General features: G+C 35.7%; 1 protein-coding gene across 1 annotated transcript; it reads left to right on the forward strand.

Moving 5' to 3' along the window:
• The first annotated feature begins 11,642 nt into the window (after nt 1–11,642).
• SIPK (mitogen-activated protein kinase homolog NTF4-like) lies at nt 11,643–22,359 on the forward strand. Its single transcript, NM_001425832.1, has 6 exons — nt 11,643–11,950; nt 12,184–12,313; nt 14,334–14,471; nt 19,024–19,356; nt 19,847–20,027; nt 21,940–22,359. Exons 1-6 carry the CDS (start codon nt 11,727–11,729, stop codon nt 22,113–22,115), a joined length of 1,182 nt encoding a protein of 393 aa, NP_001412761.1. The 5' UTR covers nt 11,643–11,726; the 3' UTR covers nt 22,116–22,359.
• Nucleotides 22,360–22,616: the final 257 nt, after the last annotated feature.

Below are 22,616 nucleotides of genomic sequence, written 5' to 3' on the forward strand. Positions count from 1 at the left end.
GCTATAATATTAAGTAGTCTCGTATGAATTTTGTAGCAATTCACGTTGCTATCATTTTGTATAAGTTGCTGAAGCAATTTACATGATAATCTCGTATGAATTCTTTGCTGAAGCGTCACCCGTTACTTAGTAGATGTAAAACATCTCCCTTCCATTTTGTGACTTAAAGAGAGGTCTTTTAATAGAATTCTTCAACAAGAATGAGATAAGGTGCACGTATCTTTAAATTCTTGCCACCTCCTCCTCCTTAAGCACCTAATTGGATGGAAATTTTCTGCCACAATTCTACAATCCCACGTGGATGTGTTGTCCCCTAATGATTATCCAAAATCTCACTTAATAATTATCCACAAACTTCTAATTTAATACCATAATTATCCCTCATAATTAATCAATTATCCACATAATTAAGAATTATCTCAAATTACTTAAAATACTACTCCTTTTTAACACACTTTATATACCTTACTATCATGATCGTGTGGTACCTTGTATGGCACTAGTCCATACATACCGGATATTATAGCTTAGACCGTATTTTATCCCAAAATGTCAAACTTCGACGAAACTCATTTTCTTCGATTTGCTCACTCTCTCACCTTCACGAATTTACTTATCACTTGTTTGAAATAGCACAATACTTATAATCTCAAAATAATCTCATTCCCGAACTTACGTCGATTAACTTATGACGAAACTTTAACGTACGAAAATGCGGGATGCAACATCGTATTTACGAAAACATGGGGTATAACATATTGTATCTTTTGTTCATATTATTATCACGTTTTGAGGTATAGCCGGGGCATTATTACCGGCACTATCATAACACTCTTTTGTATCTTTTAGAGGCTCCGTAGACACTATGTGGGTTGTACATGGGTGTTAGAAAAGTCAAACAGATTATGTTGCATTTTGATCTCTTGTTCCACTCGAATCATAAGAATGTGTGTATCTTGAAACTTAAAAATGACGTAACCAATGAGACGATTTAGTATTATATATATTATCTTCCTACTGTCTAATTAATGAAATCATGTCTTCTCTTGATCATGGGTGAGTTGGGTAGAAAGTATCTAACAGGCTTGCTCGATCGGGTTCACTCGGTTGAGCGCCGATCGCGCTCCCCGAGGTTGGGGCATGACAGAATATCTCTGTGAATTGTAAAACATTTATACTGTCATGCATATGTATTTAAATGTCATATTATGCATAGGTATATGAATACATAACATCATCAAGCCTCTGAGGGCATCCCATCATATCATCTCGGCCTCTATGGGCGAAATCATCAATGTATACGAGCTAATCAGGTGGTGATGCGTATATAACGCCATAACCTTTCCCCATACCCCATATACATATAATATACACGTATATAACGCCATCTGGTCATGGGTCAATGTACATGTATAAATGAATGCAATGCATGAGAAGTAAGTTAATAAGATCTCTCGAAATGTCATAAAATCATTATGCCTTCGATTAATATCATGAAATAAACTTTATCAACTTACGTATTTTATAAGATCCATGAACAGACGATAGAATAATAGGACACATGGGGAATCAAGAACATAGGAACCCCTAGTTCTTTTAAGAATAGTGTCATTTGTGAAAGTTGCGCATTTGCTCGTTTTGTTTGTATTACATGGATCATGCCAAAAGAAAAGAAGGGATAGCCTTAACATACCTTTGTCATTTACCTAACCACACAATGTCGGTTCGGCCCGTTAGTACTTCAATCTACAACAAACAATAAGGGACCATTGTTAAGCTTACGGAAGCTAGAACTCAACACAAATGAGCGACTAGCTCATCTACGAAATTTTGGACAGCACCTCCCCTTAATCTTTTCATTTTCCTCAAATCCACAAACAAGACCAACATGTCCAGAATGTCAACAATATATATATATATATATATATATATATATATATATATATATATATATATATATATATATATATCTAACCCCATATTCATTACAATACATCACCAAAACAGTCCACACCATCTCACCCAACAACCAAGTTCTAACTTGCACTTTCCAAGCCTTATCTTCTTCCAAACGCATCAACCACAATAGCAATAGTATTCTTAAGTTATTTCTACTGATTTCCAGCCATAAAATATCAAGAATTCAACTCCAAAATAGTCCGGCAACTACAACACTTCAACATGAAGTTCAACTTACTTCACAAGTTTCCTTTATCAAATCAACTAGATATACATAGATGATCTTAAATACATATAGCAGAAGTTAAACCTTACCTTGGCAGCAAGAATACTCATCCAACTAAGATTTACTTCAAGCTCAAATAAGCTCTTTACCCCCAAACAACAAAGTAGAGAGATAACTAGGTGATCTTGATCTTTCAAGAAAGAAATCACCTTACCAACTTGTGGATTTGATCTTGAACCCTAGGATAACTTTGAGAGAGATCTTGGGCTGATATTTTAGAGCTCCTTCACGTTGAAATAGAGAGAGAGGAATTATGAATTATTTTCTAAATAAAATTGAGATATATCTATGTTTAATGGCCCCACTAATGGGTTTGGGAAGATGGGTCTTGGGCTGCCCTAAGACTTGCCTATTTCTATCCTTTTCCATTCCTTTTTAATTAGATCCAAAAGCTCTAAGTAGGTGATGCACCTACTTGTCACCTACTTAATCAAGTAGGTGATTCATGTTGGTCATTTTTCCATTTTGAAACATGTGTCTCATCCTCATTAAATAATTTAAACATGTGTCGAGTAGCTCAAGCAAGTAGGACGGAAAGTAAGTTGGTGAAGCAGGCACGTCGGGTAAGCAATCAGCTCATTTTTATTTGTCCAAAATTTCCTTTCTCACCTTTAAGTGCATTCGTCCTCAACCTAGTCGTTTGTATGTTGAACGGAAATACGGGATGTAATATCATTAGATACTTTATATACTTTCAAAGAGAATCTCATTTCCAAGCTTACACCAATTGACTTACTGTGTACTTTCACGTACAAAAATATGGGGTGTAACAAGTACCATATTTAGAAGTGCTACTTACCTCAAAGTGCGCAACTCAATGCTCCAACAAACCCTTGCCTCGCGAATCGGCCTCTAAATGACTCGAATCTAGTCACAAACAACTTAATATAATCAATACAAGCTATAGGAATTGATCCCATATGATAAAGCTAAGTTCTTTAACCAAATTTAAAAAGTCAACCCAAAAGGTCGACCCCGGTCCCATGCCTCAGAACCCGATAAAATTTATAAAATTCGAACACCCATTCAATAACGAGTCCAACCATACCAAAATCATCCAATTCCGACCACAAATCGAACCTCAAATCCCCAAATCTTACTCTCTAAAACATAGACCACAAATCCCCCAAATGTCGTCTTAAAACACATAATCTAGGTGTAAAAATCAATGGGTATTCAATATCAATGGATAAAAGTAATCAAAAGGTTCTTACCTCTTGAAATATAGTGAAATCCCTCTCAAACATCGCCATAAACCGAGATTCTAATGTCCAAAAATGAAGAAAAGACTCAAACCCTCATTTATAACCTTCTGTCCAGGCATCTCGCTTCTACGGGCTCAACAACCGCATATGTGGCTCCGCTTTTGCGGATATTCCCACGCTTATGTGAAATCTTATTAACTTTCCCGACCAGCCGCTTCTGGGGCCAAATCCTGCTTCTCTGGGTCTGCTCCTGTGGTCCAAGGTCCACTTCTACGAGACCGCACCTACGGAGCACCCTCTGCTTCTGTGACAACATCCTCCCCATCCAAATCCACTTCTGCGACCACTTACCTGCATCTGCGAGCTCACAGGTGTGAAAATCTTCCTCGCACCTGCGCAACGCCCCAACTTCACTCAGAATTACTTCTGCGACCCTTTGGCCGCTTCTGCGGCTCCGCACCTCCGGCCCATTTCGTGCAGGTGTGATTGCACCAGAACTGATCATAGCATAAAAATCATAAGTCCAAAATTCAATCTGATTTCAACCCGAATCACACCCGAGGCCCCCGGGACCCCATCCAAACATACCAATCCATCATAAAAATATTATAAGAACTTAGTCGAAGCCTCAAATCACATCAAACAATATCAAAAACATGAATCGCACCCCAATTCAAGCCTATTGAAAGTAATGGATTTCTAACTTCTACAATCGATGCCAAAACCTATCAAACCAACTCCGATTGACCTCAAATTTTGCACACAAGTCATAAATAACACAACGGACCTATTCCAACTCTCGAAATCAAAATTCGTACCCGATATCAATAAAGTCAACTCTTGGTCAAACTTTCCAACTTTTCAAACCTTCAACTTTCACCAATTCAAGACAAAATGACCTACCAACCTCCAAATCAATATCCGGACATACTCCTAAGTCCAAAATCACCATACGAAGCTATCAGAACCATCAAAACTCCATTCCGAAGTTGTTTACATATAAGTCAACATCTGGTCAACTCCTTCAACTTAAGCTTCCAACCTTGGGACTAAGTATCCAAATTCATTCAGAAACATCCCCGGAACCAAACCAACTACAAATAAATATAGAATAAGTAATAAATGGGGAAATAGGGCTACAAAACTCAAAACGACCGACCGGGTCATTACAACAGATTTTCAAAAGTACAATGTGAACTGAGTGCTCCGATCCAATATGATAGAAATAGGCACACCGTGCATACGGACAATCTATGTGATGTAGATTTGAGCCAACTTCTCTGAAGTATAAGAAGTCATGACCGGAATGAAATGTGCAGACTTAATCAATTCTATCCACAATGACCCATACAACATCAAATTTCCTCAAGATCCGTGGTAATCCTAACATAAAATGCTTTTAATATAAATATAGAATAGAAAATAAATAGATAGATATCGATATATTAATACAAAATAAATTAAGCATGTGGTAGTTGGGGGGGAAATAAGAAAAGAAGAAAAAAAGAAAAAAGGAAAATTGAGGCTTGCTCGGTAGAGCACCTCCATCCACGACCGTTAGGTCCTAGGTTCGAGTTACGCTAGAGGTAAGTATGAAAACACTATGATCTTCCTAAATTGGGAGGGATTTTAAAAAATTTTAAAAAATAAGAAAAAGAGAAAAGAAACAAAGTAAAAATAAATAAAAAAGATAATTGTGTTATAAAATAAAGACTATAAAGTAAAGACAAGTATAGAGAGAAACTGATATATTATTCAAACTTTAAACTTATGTACATAATGAACTGAAATCTCCTCTATTTATAGAAGAAAGTAAGTTGTTGTGTAAGCTACTTCTGCAAGCTGCTGTGTAAGCTGCTACTGTATCAGATATAGATAATCTTCTACCGGGGGTAATGTTTATCCATAACGGAGTACCGAAATGATAAGCTCATTATAACAGATATAGATAATCTTTTACCGGGGCAATGTTTATCCATAATGGAGTACCGAAAGGATAAGCTCATTACACCAGATATAGATAATCTTCTATCGGGGGTAATATTTATCCATAGCGGGGTACCAAAAGGATAAGCTTATTATACCAGATATAAATAATCTTCTACCGGGTGTGATATTTATCCATAATAGGGTACTGAAAGGATAAGCTCATTGTACCAGATATAGATAATCTTATACCGGGTGTGATGTTTATCCATAACGGAATACTGAAAGGATAAGCTCATTGTACTAGATATAGATAATCTTCTACCGGGTGTGATGTTTATCCATAATGAGGTACTGAAAGGATAGGTTTCTTCAGGAGACTTATTTCCAATAGAGTACTAAATAGATAAACATATTTACGGCGAAGTCTCATATAGATAAGCTTCTTCAGAAAGCTTATTTTCAACGGAGTACTAAATAAACATTCATAATATAATATATTTATAACACTCCCCCTTGGATGTTCATTAAAAGATAATGTACCTCGTTAAAACCTTACTAGAAAAAAAATTCTAGTAAAGGAAAAAGAGTACACATATTTAGTAATACGCATAACTAGTTGTCTCGTTAAAAACCTTATAAGAAAAACCGTGTGGGAAAAATCTTAGTAAGGGAAAAATAGTATAGCGCGTATTTTACTCCCCCTGATAAAAACCTTGTTTCAAATATTTGAGTCTCCGCATTCCAATCTTGTATACCATCTTCTCAAAAGTTGAAGTTGGCAAAGATTTAGTGAATAAATTTGTCGGATTGTCACTTGAACGGATTTGTCGCACATCAATGTCACTATTTTTCTGAAGATCATGTGTGTAGAATAATTTTGGTGAAATGTGCTTCGTTCTATCTCCTTTAATAAATCCTCCCTTTAATTGGGCTATGCATGCAGCATTGTCTTCGTATAAAATTGTGGATCTTTTATCATATTCCAAACCATATTTTTCTTGAATAAAATGAATCACTGATCTCAACCACACGCATTCCCTACTTGCTTCATGAATAGCTATTATCTCAGCATGATTTGAAGAAGTAACAACAATAGATTGCTTTGTGGAGCGCCATGATATGACAATACCTCCACATATAAATATATACCCGATTTGAGATTGAGCTTTATGTGGATCAGATAAATAACCTACATCTGCATAACCAACAAGATCTGTACTACCTTTGTTAGAATAAAATAAACCCATATCAAGTGTTCCCTTTAAATATCGCAATATATGCTTAATCCCGTTCCAATGTCTCCGTGTAGGAGAAGAGCTATATCTTGCTAGTAAATTAACAAAAAATGCTATGTCAGGCCTTGTAGTATTAGCAAGATACATAAGTGCACCAATTACACTAAGATAAGGTATTTCGAGACCAAGGAGTTCCTCATCCTCTTCTGGAGGCCGGAACAAATCCTTATTCACTTCAAGTGATCAAACAACCATTGGTGTACTCAATGGGTGCGCTTTGTCCATGTAAAAGCGTTTTAAGACCCTTTATGTATAGGCAGATTGATGGATAAAGATCCTGTCTACTAAATGTTCAATTTGCAGACCAAGACAAAGTTTTGTCTTTCCAAGATCTTTCATCTCAAATTCTTTCTTAAGATATTCAATTGCCTTTTGGAGCTCTTCTGGAGTTCCAACAAGATATATGTCATCAACATAAACAGCAAGTATAACAAATTCTGATGCCATTTTTTTAATAAAAATACATGGACAAATAACATCATTTATGTAACCCTCTTTCAGCAAATATTCACTAAGACGATTATACCACATACACCCAAATTGCTTTAAACCATACAAAGATCTTTGTAATCTGATTAAATACATTTCCCGAGATTTTGGATTTGTTTCAGGCATTTTAAGTCCTTCGGTGATTTTCATATGAATTTCATTATCAAGTGAACCGTACAGATAAGCTGTAACTACATCCATTAGATGTATTTCGAGTTTTTCATGTAGTGCTAAACTGATGAGATATCGAAATGTTATAGCATCTATAACATGTGAATATGTTTCATCAAAATCGACTCCAGGTCATTGTGAGAATCCTTGTGCGACAAGGCGAGCTTTGTATCTTTCAGTTTCATTTTTATCATTCCTTTTTCGCACAAAAATCCATTTATGACCAACTGGTTTTGTACCAGCAGGTGTTTGGACTACTGGTCCAAAGACCTCTCTTTTAGCAAGTGCGTTCAATTCTGATTGAATTGCCTTTTGCCATTTTGGCCAATCAGATCTTTCTCGACATTCTTCGACAGATCGGGGTTCAAGATCCTCACTATCTTGCATAATGTTAAGTGCAACATTATATGCAAAAATATTATCCACCACTATTTCAGATCGATTTAAATTAATCCCTTCACTAGTAGAACTTATTAAAAGCTTCTCACTTACTTGAGTCTCGGGTTCATTTATTTTTTCAGGAATCTCAGAACTAAACATATCTTGGGTCTCTTCAGGGGATCCCTTCGTAGTATCGTTTTGATCATTTGTTGATTTTTTTTCTGGGAATTTCGATCCTTAGAACCCAAAGGCCTACCATGCTTCAGGTGTGCTTTAGGTTCACTAGCTCTCATGTTAGTAGATGGTCCTGTTGGGACATCAATTCGGATAGGCACATTCTCTGCATGAATATGTGACTTAGTTATCCTTTTCAAATCAGTAAACGCGTCTGGCATTTGATTTGCTATATTTTGTAAATTGATGATCTTCTGGACCTCCTGATTACATATAGGGGTACGTGGATCAAAATGGGATAATGATAAAACTTTCCACACAATTTCTCTTTTGATTTCCTTTTTCTCTCCCCCTAATTGTGGGAAATTTGTTTCATCAAATCGACAATATACAAATCGAGCAGTAAATAAATCTCCCCTCAATGGTTCAAGATAGCGAATAATAGAGGGTGATTCAAACCCAACATATATTCCTAATCTTCTCTGCGGGCCCATCTTACTGCGTTGTGGTGGTGCTACTGGCACATATACAGCACATCCAAAAATTCGTAGATGGGCAATATTTGATTCATGACCAAAAACTAATTGTGACGGAGAATATTTATTATAATGTGTCGGCCTGAGACGGATACGTGATGCTGCATGCAAGATAGCATGCCCCCAAACAGTAGTGGACAATTTTATTTTTATAAGCAGTGGTCTTGCTATCAATTTCCGGCGTTTAATAAATGACTCTGCAAGGCCATTTTGAGTATGAATATAAGCTACAGGATGTTTAACTTTTATCCCAACTGATAGACAATAATCATGAAAAGCTTGAGATAAGAATTCTCCAGCATTATCAAGACGAATAGCCTTTATAGGATAATCTGAGAATTGTGCCCTTAATTGAATTATTTGAGCTAATAGCTTTGCAAATGCCAGGTTGCGAGATGATAGTAGGCACATATGAGACCATCTTGAAGATGCATCTATTATGACCATAAAATATCTAAACATAGGTCCACATATATCCCCATGTATACGTTCTAAAAAGGCAGAGAATTCAATGCCAACCTTCATTGGTGATGGTCTAGTGATCATTTTGCCTTGATAACAAGCATCACAAGAAAATTTATTATTTATAAGAATCTTCAGGTTCTTTAATGGATGCCCACTCGAATTTTCAGTAATTCATCTCATCATTATTGATTCAGGATGGCCCAAACGGCCATGCCAAAGTACAAAAATATTTGAATCAGTAAACTTCTGGTTTACGATAGAGTGTGCTTCAACTGTACTAATCTTTGAATAGTATAAGCCAAAAGATAAAGTTGTTAACTTTTCTACAATGCACTTCTGGCCAGAAACATTCTTTGTGATACAAAGATATTCCATATTCATTTCATCTATCGTCTCAACATGATACCCATTTCAGCGGATATCTGTAAAACTCATCAAGTTTCTTCGGGACTTGGAGGAGAATAATGCATTTTTTTATTATAAGTTTTATTCCCTTAGACAGAAATATAGTGGCTCTTCCGGAGCCTTCAATTAAACTTTTATTACCAGAAATTGTTAAAACATTTGCTTTTTCCTTATGCAAATAAGAAAAGTATTTCTGGTCTTTGAATATGGCATGAGTTGTTCCACTATCAATTACACAAATATCTTCATGATTGATCTTTGATCCAAACATAATTTGAAGATTATCCATATTCTTCAAAATGACATAAATAAAATAAATATGATAGTAAACATCATTATCAAAGCATAACTTTTATTTATGTACAACAATTACATAATCATACTATCTACTACAAACAAAAAAAATTAAAATATTTACATCTCTACAGATTCATCACCGATCACATGACTTGTTTCTCCTTTCGGGAATGCAAAGTAATCCGCTACATTCAAATGCATGAAGTCTAAATTATCTTCAGAAATAAAATTTGCTTCAGCATTTTTCTTTGTCTTCTTCAGGGAGGCTTGATACAGCTCAACCAGGTGCTTTGGCGTACGACATGTACGTGACCAGTGCCCTTTTCCTCCACATCTATAGCATGCATTTTCTGGCTTTGCTGCTTGCACCGCTTCATGCTTTTGTTCCTTCCTTTTCCACTGCTGGTGGTGAGGAGGATTCTTTGGTGCATTATTATTACCATGATTAGAATTTCTTCCCCGACCACGGCCATGACTGGGGCCACGTCCTCATCCACGCTTAGCTTAGTGGAAGTTAGTCTCATTCACTTCAGGGAATGAACAAGAACCAGTAGGTCGGCATTCATGGTTTTTCATTAATAGCCCATTATGTTGCTCGGTTACAAGAAGATGTGAGGTAAGTTCAGAATACTTTTTGAATCTCATCTCTCGATATTGTTACTACAGGAACATATTCGAGGCATGAAAAGTGGTGAAAGTTTTCTCCAACATATCACGATCAGTAATATTATCACCACATAGTTTCAATTGGGAAATAATTCTGAACATAGCAGAATTATACTCACTAATAGATTTAAAATCTTGTAGCCTTAGATGAGTCCAATCATAACATGCCTGTGGAAGAACGACCATCTTCAGGTGGTCATATCTATCTTTCAAATTATTTCACAGTATGACTGGATCTTTAATAGAGAGATATACCATTTTCAAGCCTTCATCAAGGTGATGGAATAGGAATATCATTGCTTTGGCAGGGTCTTGGTTTGATGCTTGATTTTTGTCCTTGATGGTGTCTGCCAGACCCATCGCATCAAGATGAAGTTCAGCATCAAGCACCCAAGACATGTGGCTTTTGCCTGATATATCCAGGACTACAAATTCAAGTTTAGAAAGATTTGACATTATTTAGAAAAGAAAGTTCGTACCTCATACTTTTAAAGTATTTGTTCGAGATGGCAGAGTCTCATGCTGATAACGTGTTATAAAATAAAGGCTGTAAAGTAAAGATAAGTATAGAGAGAAACTGATATATTATTCAAACTTCAAACTTATGTCCATAATGAAGTGAAATCTCCTCTATTTATAGAAGAAAGTAAGCTGCTGTGTAAGCTGCTACTGTACCGGATATAGATAATCTTCTACCGGAGTAATATTTATCTATAACGGAATACCGAAAGGATAAGCTCATTATACCAGATATAGATAATCTTCTACCGGTAGTAATGTTTATCCATAATGGAGTACCGAAAGGATAAACTCATTATATCAGATATAAATAATCTTCTACCGGGGTAATGTTTATCCATAACAGAGTACCGAAAGGATAAGCTCATTATACCAGATATAGATAATCTTCTACCGGAGATAATATTTATCCATAGCGGGATACCGAAAGGATAAGTTCATTGTACCAGATATAGATAATCTTCTACCGAGGTAATGTTTATCCATAACGGAGTACCGAAAGGATAAGCTCATTATAACAGATATAGATAATCTTTTACCGGGGTAATGTTTATCCATAACGGAGTACCGAAAGGATAAGCTCATTACACCAGATATAGATAATCTTCTACCGGGGTAATGTTTATCCATAACATATAACTGAAAGGATAAGTTTCTTCAGGAGATTTATTTCCAATAGAGTACTAAATATATAGACGCGGAGTCTCTTGTAGATAAGTTTGTTAAGAAAACTTATTTTCAACGGAGTAATAAATAAACATCCATAATATAATATATTTATAACGATTTGTTGTGTGTTGACTTTCTTTGACTCCACTTTCACAAATTCCACATATACATTCACATACTACGGCCCTTCTTCCCTAATTTTAAGACAAAGGAAAAAAAGTAATTATTGATTCTTCTAGGATTTTACTATTTTTGTTGACGAATTTCCCAAAAAAAAAATATGGATGGTTCAGGTCAGCAGACGGACACGATGATGTCTGATGCGGGGGCGGAGCAGCCACCTCCGGCGCCGCAGCCGGTGGCCGGTATGGATAATATTCCGGCGACGTTGAGCTACGGTGGCAGGTTCATTCAATACAATATATTTGGTAATATATTTGAAGTTACTGCTAAGTATAAGCCTCCTATTTTGCCTATTGGTAAAGGTGCTTACGGCATCGTTTGGTGAGTTTTTCCTTGTGCCCTAAAATTTGCCCTTTTTTTTTGGTTTTCTTTGCTGCTCTGTTGGATAAGATTTTGACTTCTGTATGTTTGGTGACTTGTTTTCCTTATTACCTTTTGGTCAATTTTTGCTAATTTGAAATACCCTTTCCTTTCTGGGAGGTTACTTTTGTGGGTATTCTTGGGTGGTTTGTTGATTAGGATTTTGACTTTTTTTTTGATTGATTGTGGTGAAGTTCTGCTTTGAACTCGGAGACAATTGAGAACGTAGCGATAAAGAAAATCGCGAATGCTTTTGATAACAAGATTGATGCCAAGAGGACTTTGAGAGAGATCAAGCTTCTTCGGCATATGGATCATGAAAACGTCAGTGAGTCATTTCTTTCATTTTGACAGTATTTCTTAGTAAGTTTAGATATTTGCTTATTTCATATGAATATGGATAGTAGAAAGAGTGGGTCTTGAATGTAATTACTTGTTCGAATTTAGTTTACTCAATTTTGTTAACTTAATTAATAGGAAAAGAAGATTACATTGACTTATTGCAGATAGAACGAGCATAGATGGTCTTTTTTTTTTTTTTTTTTTTTAGAAAATGGTAAAGACAGATAATTTGTTTTGCACATGGATCTTCAATCTTTGTGCTGATCAAGTCTACATTTATTAATTAAACTAGTTTTAGGATATGTGTTTTCCACGCGTGTGATGCTCGTCTATCTATAAAAATTAGTATACAGTAGAAACAAATGACCTATAGTAGCAATTGAAGTCCAAATAGATGCAACATTCATTTAAATGGAAAATAATGAATGTTATTACGTTGATGTATTAATTCTCTTCAGGTGAATGAATTTTTTTGTTCATGTCCTTTAAAATTTTTGAAGTCATCTAAAATTTAAAGAGATCTTAATCTGTCTTACATATTTTTCCCCTTCCAAGACTACATAATCATTACCAAACTCATGGTTGCTGACTCCTCAAACCTTTCAACCATTATCTCTAAGTTTTCCCTTAAAGTTGAATCCAGAAGGGGCACTAATAACGTGTTTTTGTCCCTCCTACAGCTTTTAAAAAGTGAGGTGCTTCTTTGTCCTAAAGTCCATTTTGAAGTCTTGTATCTATTCCTCTTTTAAAGATGTTTTATTAGAATCTAAACAATTAGAAGCACTTTTGTATACTCTAATTTCAGATCTGCAGCATACTCAAATAGATGTGATATCAAAACTTTAATATAATGCAAACAACATAAACTAACAGAATGTAAGATGAAAGTGGTTGGCAAAAGAACAGGGACCACAATTATAAGATGGAAAGTGGTTGGTGAAAACGAAAAACAATGGAGTACCTGTGCGGCTTTGCTTTAGCATCATATGATGTAATGAAAACTTGCGAAAAACCTCACCATGAAATAAATTAATTGTTTCGCATCCATGCAGACTAAGCATTGAACTTTGTTTTGTAGTGGCCGCTGAAAAATCTACAATATCTGAATTATGTGATCCATACCTCAACTCATAACTGGATAGGAACATGTAATTTATAAACTTCTTCAAAATCATATTCTTTCTTTGGGATGCATAGAAACCTTTAGCATGTCATACACGGCCAATGTTAAGTCTGCTAGAAATATGCAAAAAGGAACTGAAATTGTACAAAACAAAATACAACTCTCAACTACTTAGTTTTCATACCAACAAACAAATTAGGTTGATGAATGCACCAACCAACCAGGAAACTAAACCCTAGTGGCCATGGAAAATCAAAATTTGGGATATTAACTAACCTTTTTTAACACTCTTTAATAGGGATATTAAGTAATAAGTTTCCTACTTATTCTGTTATTCTTTTTTCCTTATTGAACCTACGACAATTTTGACTTCTCTTTAATAGGGATATTAAATAATATGTTTCCTTCCTTTTTCTTTTTTTAACATAAGACAATCGCTCTTTGTTAGTGATATTTATTGAAGAAGGAGTTTCCCACTTATTCTCTTCTTCTTTTTCCTTTTTTTGTCATAGGCAATTTTGTTTTTTTTTCAAAGAAAATCTTTATTTATATTTACAATTTTATCCAACTTAGAATGCACTTACGAAGGACAAAAAAGGCGGACGATATTTTTCTAAGGGGTTTCATGCTTTTAATATAGTATAGATTACTTACATTTAAAACAAAAAGGACGTAGATAGTTTGTTTCTTTGCTTGGTTACATGGTACCAGACATGTTTGTTGGTATTTCGTGCATATAAGTGAAGAATTGTCTTCATGTAATATATAGAGGTCAAATTGTATTTTTGCCTATCCAAATTGTATCTATTTGGATATAGATGCTTTCAATGAGTTTATGTAAGTTTTTGTTGTTGGCTAATGTGACATATGGAATTGCAGATTGTTGCGATCAGAGATATAATTCCACCACCACAGAGAGAAGCCTTTAATGATGTTTATATTGCGTATGAGCTTATGGATACTGATCTCCATCAAATTATTCGCTCTAATCAGGGTTTATCTGAGGAGCACTGTCAGGTTAGGATTAAAACATTTGTTTTCTTCACACAACAGTTTAGAAACACTAGTAAAGTCCGAGTACCCATTGTGTTTCTTTAAGTTTGTTTGATTTTTTTTTTTTCCTTTTCCACTTTAAAAAATTAAATGGATAAAATTTTTTCTCATGTTTCGAAATTTTCACCATTTGTAGTTGTTTAAACCACAGATCTTGTGTTGTCTCATTGGAAGCATTGTTCCGATTGGCGTGCAACTAACTTTCTAGTGTTTGAGCTAGTGAAGATTGGCTACTTAAATAGTTTAATTTTTGTCGGAGCAACGTGTGGCTAGAAAATTGGCTTCTAGGCGTTTAGCAATGGGAAAGGAAATTTTTTATTGAGAAATGAAAACTTTATCTCTTGTTCAAGTTATACATTGTGTGCTAAGTAATATGTAAACTTTCCTTTCAGGCGTTCGAATTTTCTCTTATGGAATCTTTGGCTCTCTTTCTCACCAAAAAATGTTCATGGAAGGACAAAATATATGAGCTTTTAGTTGACTTGAGATAACTTTTAGAGTGAGCATTTCGGACTAGCCGGATATGTTATGTGCTTCCTGGGAGAAATGTATATTTTATTTTAAGATGTTCTTTCCGTATAGGTTTGCCTCACTAGAATGAAGTTATTGTCAACTTACTGAAAACATAAAAATGATAAGGTTTCCCGTTACATGAACTATTTATTTACCTTGACATCCTCATGTTGAACGAGTATAGTGTAGGTACATGAACTTTGTAAGATCCTCCGAAATACTTTATAAACTTATTGAATATACAAGGGTAAATAACATACTCATTGTGAGAAAGCACGGAAAAAAAAATATATTATTGATATTCTATGTTACGATGAGCCCTATTTATACTTATACATAAGTGTTTGTTTATGCATAACATCGGTAAAAAATGGTTTCCACGCAAACAACTTCTTAAGTCAACGAAAAATTGCACGGTGACAACTGATTACTTCTCGGATGTCGATGTCGTTGGAATGACGCACAACGATAATTATCTCACCAATGCTCTGATACCATGTAAGAAAGCACGAGAGAAAAAATATATTATTGATATTCTATGTTACAATGAGTCCTATTTATGTATTCATAACACATAACCTACTCCTATTACATACGGGACTAGGACTAATTACATATATTCACATAACTGTTCCAACACTTATGTTAATAACCATTGTGGAATATACACACAACTTAAAACTCTCGAGCTTTAAAATAACTGAATCATGGTGGAGTACGCCCGCAATGTAAACTTTTTGAACTATAAGATATAGCATTACATTCCCTACAAGATGAGTACAAGATAGTGTCACAGAGATGCGAATGCTAAGGTGAATGTATGGTCATACAAGATTAGACAAGATTAAAAATGACCATATTCGGTAGGAGGTGCAAGTAGCACACATTGAGACTGAAATGGGAGATCGCTTGAGATAGTTTGATCATGTCTTGCGTCGATCTCTAGATGGTCTGGTCCGTAGGTTTGGAACCATGGTGAGTGACGGTGTTAAAAGATACGAGGTAGATCTAAAATCATGTGGAAGGAGGTTGTCTCAAAAGACCTACCATCTTTAGGAATCAATGTAGATTTAGCTAAAATAGAGTACAATGAAAGAAAAAAATTTATTAGGCGATACCAATTAGTTGGGATATATTTTAGTCATGTTAAATATGTTTTTATTAGTTCATATATTTTCTAAGAATCTTTAGCCCTATTAGAGATATCATGTCAGTAGGAAATATGGAAAACTTATATTACTTTTTATTTTTATTTTTATTTTGTATAATGTTCGCATGAGATGAATTTAAACGGGAACATGGTCAGTAAGAATTCATATAGCCGACCCAACTTATTTTGAACTGAAGCGTAATGGTTGTTGTTGTCTCGATCAGTGCGCAAAAAATCTCTAAGGTCCTTTGGGGCTTTAAGCGCAAAGCGCAAATAAAGCGTGGGCTTTAATGAAAAAAGGCGCAACTGGAGAAAAAGTAAAAATATGTATATGTAGTCCAATACTAATAATTATAAGCATGAATAACAAATATATGGACAAAGAAATTGGAAAATATTTACGAGAAAGTGAAATATCAATTGTTTAATGTCGCCTTTTCAGGATTACACTCATTGGCGAGGAAAAGTATGCCTTAGAGCCTACACAAAGCGAGGCAAAACGCTCAACATGTTTTAAGCCTCGCTTAAGCGCGCCTTTGACAACACTGGTCTCGATAGGCCTACAATCTTAGAAATCAATGCAAATTTAGCAGAAAATAGGGCATAATAGTAGAAAGGATTTATATAAGCGATACCAATTAACTGGGGATATACTTTAGTCATGTTAATACGTCTACTTTGGGTGCTATGCTTTCTAGGAGTCTTTAGTCTTATTATAGATTCTCATGTTAGCAGGAAATATAGAAAACTTATAGTACTTTTCATTTTTGCTTTTATTTTGTATAATGTTGGCCGGATGAATTTAAAGGAGCATGGTTAGTGGGATTCATACCGACCCCAACTTGTTTGGAACTAAAGCATAGTTTTTGTTGTTGCAAGATAGATAAATGCATCCCATAGATAGAGGACAGAGGGGGACCTATCCTATGGGGAGGGGCTTCACCGGTACATGTTAACTTTAGGAAAAATCTGTATCTACATGAGTGTATACCCTAGAAAACTTAGATATATTTTACTAGGTACCCTGATAATAAAAAGTTAGCTGGGGTCACTGGTCGATGGGTTCCTTAGCGTTGCCCTTCGGTTCATTCACCTGGGATCGATTCTTGATATAAGCATATCATTTTCCTTTTTGTTTTGTCACTAAACAACTTTCCTTTAGCATGCCAGCTATTTTTCTTCTTCTTTTTTATTTTTTTGCTTTTCTTTCTTTAGTTTCCCTTTTCTTTAGCATACCAGATTCTTTTCTTTTTGCCTTTTCTTTCTTTAGTTTCCCCACCCCCTTTTCCGGGAGTTTAGATGGCGAGGCCCAAAAATATTGGTGCCCCCTCTACGCTCATATCCTTGGTCCGCCTCTGGTAGAGGAGGAAGAGGAAAGCATCCACAATGAGGTCCATGGTGAATGTTTTAAAGAGAATAGATTTTCCTGTAAGTCTCTCCTGAATTAGAGAAGATGAGATAAATTACAGTAATTGTCCAACAATGCTCGTTTTTATATTTAGTGAGTGGAACATAGGATTAATATATGTAAGGGTTGATACTTTAATTTATGCAATCTAACAGTGGAAGTCGTCCAACATTTAGATCCTTTGTTAATAACCAAGAAATCCCCCGGGGCCAATGATGCAAGTTCAAATGTTCCATTCTATCCAACTTATCATAAGTCCTTAGTGCAACCCCCTTTACTTTAGTTTGACTCTTTCCAACCAAGTTTTCTGTGTGGTTTGGTTGTACTAGCATTTTATCAATTACAAATTATGTTTTGGAATAAAACCCTACCTCAGGCGTGTAGCATATTCTAAATGGACTTAAGTTAACATTCCGTTCCTATGGTATGTCATAGTGCTGTTTTAATATATAAAACTTGCCAGTTTCACGACATAGTATTAATGAGCTAGACCTAATAATTTCAATTAGCCTATCAGATATGAACCACTTTATTTCTTTATTATCAAATGGCTTATCGGTTATGGAGTACTCTAATTTGCTTGGATTTGAATGGGTAATGACGGATGTTTCCAATTCAAGAGGAAATTGAGTATATCTTGGGAAGTGGACCTTTGGCACTCTTGTGGACCATATGGAAAGAAAGCGGCTAAGAATCTTTTTTTTTTTTTTGAGAAGGAAGCGGCTAAGAATCTTTGAAGAGATGGAAGATACTTTCATATGAATTTGTGGAACTTATGTGTCCCTTTTTTTCCCGTAAAATTCTATAGCACTCGTGAGACTGCCATCATAGATTATTGGCTCTTCTTTCAGATAATCATATTTGTTTCAGAAACTGTCTACCTTTGTATATATATGAGGCTTTCTGGTTAGCCTAAACAGAAATATTCCATCATCAAGAAAGTTAATGATTGAGTTAGAAGTAGGAAGTTCATTCAAAGCTTCAATTTCCACAGCAGACATATCCGATGAAGGAGCTAAATTAAAAAATTATTGCAGAAAAGAAAAATCTTTTGCAATCTAATGGAGTCCACTTAAACATACAATGCATTGCCAGGATCACTTTTATTTTCCTTGGCTTATGTCAGTATGTTGGATACTCTTGTAGTATTAGTTACAAATTTCAATCTGTAGATGTTCTCAGAGGAGAGTTAAGTCCTGTGGATAATTGTGTGCTTTTTTCAATTTAAGCTTTGCTCAAGACCTTACACTCTCATTGCTTTGCCTGGAGTTATGCTGAATATTACAGAATCTTGATATCGGTGCTTGGAGTGAAAAGAATGCTTGTTGTCTTTCTTACCTATGGTCCTTGTTCATATTAGTGCACATTGTGCTATGTTGATTATGATGCATTATCGTGTCAAAATTTGTCTGACTAAAACTAGATACTTCTATATTTTGGTGCAGTATTTCTTGTATCAGATCCTCCGTGGGTTGAAATACATACATTCTGCGAATGTTCTGCACAGGGACTTGAAGCCTAGCAATCTCCTCTTGAATGCCAACTGTGATTTAAAGATATGTGATTTTGGGCTAGCTCGTGTCACTTCTGAAACTGACTTTATGACGGAATATGTTGTGACAAGATGGTATCGTCCACCCGAGCTGTTGTTAAATTCGTCTGACTATACTGCAGCAATTGATATATGGTCAGTGGGTTGTATTTTCACGGAATTGATGGACAGGAAACCCCTATTTCCTGGTAGAGATCACGTACACCAGCTGCGTCTTATTATGGAGGTATTATTCAATATCTACCACTTCCCCCCCCCCCCCCACATTAAAAAAATGAGTTTACTACATTTTTGTTCCTTTGTCGACTTTTTTTCCCGTTTCACCTTTTCGATGTTTACAATTACTACCAGTTTTTGCAAATTCATCTAAAACAAAGAGAAACATCAAGTTGTAAATCTAGGAAACTTGAAGGAGAAAGAACAGACAGAATGTAGTTTGATTTTTGAACAACTGCTTCTCTAGACATGAAGAATTACAAGTGATCAACTATGTTTTCTTCTCAGCAAGGTCATGCATATATTAAATGATCTCCCTCAAGAAGGACACGATGCAATAAATTAACCTTTCATTCTTCCTCTCCAGTTATCATTATTCTGTACTATAAATTTATAGTCCATAATAATGACCCAAACCTCTCTCTCAATATTTAACTTCATCCTCAAATTCATAAAAGTGATTATTTGTAAAATTATTTTGATGACGGAACTTCTTGCAGTTGATTGGTACTCCTTCAGAGGCTGAAATGGAGTTTTTAAATGAGAATGCAAAACGATACATCCGACAACTTCCTCTTTACCGTCGACAATCGTTCACTGAAAAGTTTCCACATGTACACCCAGCTGCAATTGATCTTGTCGAGAAAATGCTGACATTTGATCCTAGAAGGAGAATAACAGGTGCGAAATTCCAGACAAGTTTCTCTCCTAGCTGCATTAATCAATTCTCCATCTGCATCTTACAACATGTACTTAATGTATAGGAGTGTCCGCTTGTTTTCTTGCAAGAGATCAATCATAGTAGGAAAGGAGGACATATACTTACTAGTATCTCTCACTAACTTATCAAAAATCAAAGTATTCTCACTTGCTAACTTAGTAGAAACAGAAGTATCTCTCACCAACTACGCACACACATTGGTTTGACATGCACATCATCATCATAGATAGTATTTACCATGTTGCGAACAAGGTATGTGCTCCATTCTCTGGATATATCATTTGCATTGTGGCGAAAGAGTTATTATATCCATTCCTTGAAGGACTTGGTTAGATGCTACTCCTTTTGTCCCAAGTTGTTTAGCATAGTTTGACAGGATATGGAATTTAAGAAAGAAAGGAGGACTTTAATACATAAGCTAAAGATGCATAAAATATAAAAAATATTCATAGTACCAATGATCCGTGGAGTCTCCAACAATCCATGTCATTTTTTCAAGGGTGAAAAAAAGAATGTAAATATTACATAGTTTCTAGACTTCATTAATTTTTTTTTACGTAGTTTCTAGATATATGAGAGACTACCAAACAAGTTAAATCAGACAAATTAGGACAGAGGGATTAATTAATGTTATCGTCACCCTTACTAATGCAATATGTTGGGATAGAACTTTGGGGTTTAGGTCATAAGTCAAAGAAGGAAATTTTAAAGATGTATGTCTCCCGCTGCATTCCTGTTAGCTAAGCATGTAATGAATTGCAACTCCTGTTTAGATGGATTTTCTAGATGCTTCAAGTAAGGAGAGGAAGTTACACTTGGTAAATCGGGAGACTATCACCCAGTGTTATCAAAGGCGAAAAGTGCAAAAAAGCTCTAACGTCTGTTGGGGATTTAAGCGCAAATAAAGCGTGGGCTTTAATGAAGAAAGAAGCAAATGGAGAAAAACTACAAATATGTATGTGTAGTCCAAGACTAACATCTATAAGCATGGATACCAAATATATGGACAAAGAAATTAAAGAAAATTTACGATAAAGTGAAATATCAATTGTTTAGTGTCGCGCTCATTGGCAAGGAAGAGTATGCCTTAGAGCCTGAAGCGCCCACTAAGCGAGGCGAAGCGCTCCACATGTTTTGAGCCTCGCTTCAGGGCTTAAGCGCACTTTAAGCGCGCTGTTGATAACACTGCTATCACCACAACAAGGTGTTGGGGTGAAGTTTTGATTAAAGATTTAAGGGTTTTCAATAAGGCATCACTAGGAAAGTGGTTATGGAGATTTGGGGTAGAGGAGAAAGATTATTGGAAAAGGGTGACCGTGGAGAAGTATGGCGGCTTAGACGGGGGATGGAGGGTTAAAAGTGTCACTTTCCTTCGGTGCGTGCTATGGGGGAATATCTTGAAGGGGTATGAAGTTAAGTTTGGGCAGAGCCCAACTTCAGACCCGAAGGTCGGAAGAAGAAGAAGCAGCAGTAGCAGCAGCAGGGGTTTAGTCTGAAGTTTGCCAAAACTGGCTAAACTTTAAGTAGTTTTTAAAAACTGGATATGTTTTAAAAAGAGGTGCTACAAGCAGCTAACTGGTGTCATTTCTACCTTTAGTTGTACTGAGTCACTTCCTTGGCCTGGTATGAATTGAAATTGTAGGTTAAATAGCAGTATTGCTTTCAAGTGATATGCAGGATTTTATGGCATTTTGCTACTATTCAATGTTTAGCTCTCTTCACTGGTTAACCAGAGATTTCTTTTCTTTCCATGCTTACAAATAGCTACGGCGCTGCAATCAGATGTCCTTTCAGCGTCCTACATGTCCTTGAATATTTATATGACTAACTGGTCTAGATATTGATCCCTTTTCTGTACTTTGTACTTTTCAGTTGAAGGTGCACTGGCACATCCTTACCTGAACTCGCTCCACGATATTAGTGACGAGCCCATTTGCATGACTCCCTTTAGCTTCGACTTTGAACAGCATGCCCTTACGGAGGAACAGATGAAGGAGCTGATTTACAGGGAGTCGCTTGCATTTAATCCTGAATACCAGCACATGTGAATAATTGCTGGTAAGATTGTTGTCAGTTTGATCTCCAACTGACAATTTGTCCCTCCATGTATATATGTGTGCACTTCGTCCGAAACGCGGATGGCTTTCTTATGCAAACACTTAGTTATGAAGCTGATTTGTGTAAAGAATTGTTTGATGTATCTTATCAGGTGGATCGCTTGTATCGGTTCTGTTTTAATTTACTGAAGTCATAGTGGATGATATCTGTATCACAGGATGTAATTTTATTGGCACTAACATCTTAATTTCTTCGCCAGCAGTTTAATGTCTCATGTTTGCTTTTATTCTATTTTTTATAAGCAGCCCAACTGTTTCCCCCCAAACCCAAAATATAAAAAAGGCAAAATATATAAAGACCCTATTAAACTTGTCCAAAAAAACAGGTTTGAACACTTAAACTAAACGGGTGTTCTTTTACCCCCTATTCTTGTTTGGAGTGAATTAAATAACACCCTAACACTATACTACTAGTCTCACAATGTGATGTGC

This window comes from Nicotiana tabacum, chromosome 21 (genome assembly GCF_000715075.1).
Source record: "Nicotiana tabacum cultivar K326 chromosome 21, ASM71507v2, whole genome shotgun sequence".
NCBI lineage: Eukaryota > Viridiplantae > Streptophyta > Magnoliopsida > Solanales > Solanaceae > Nicotiana > Nicotiana tabacum.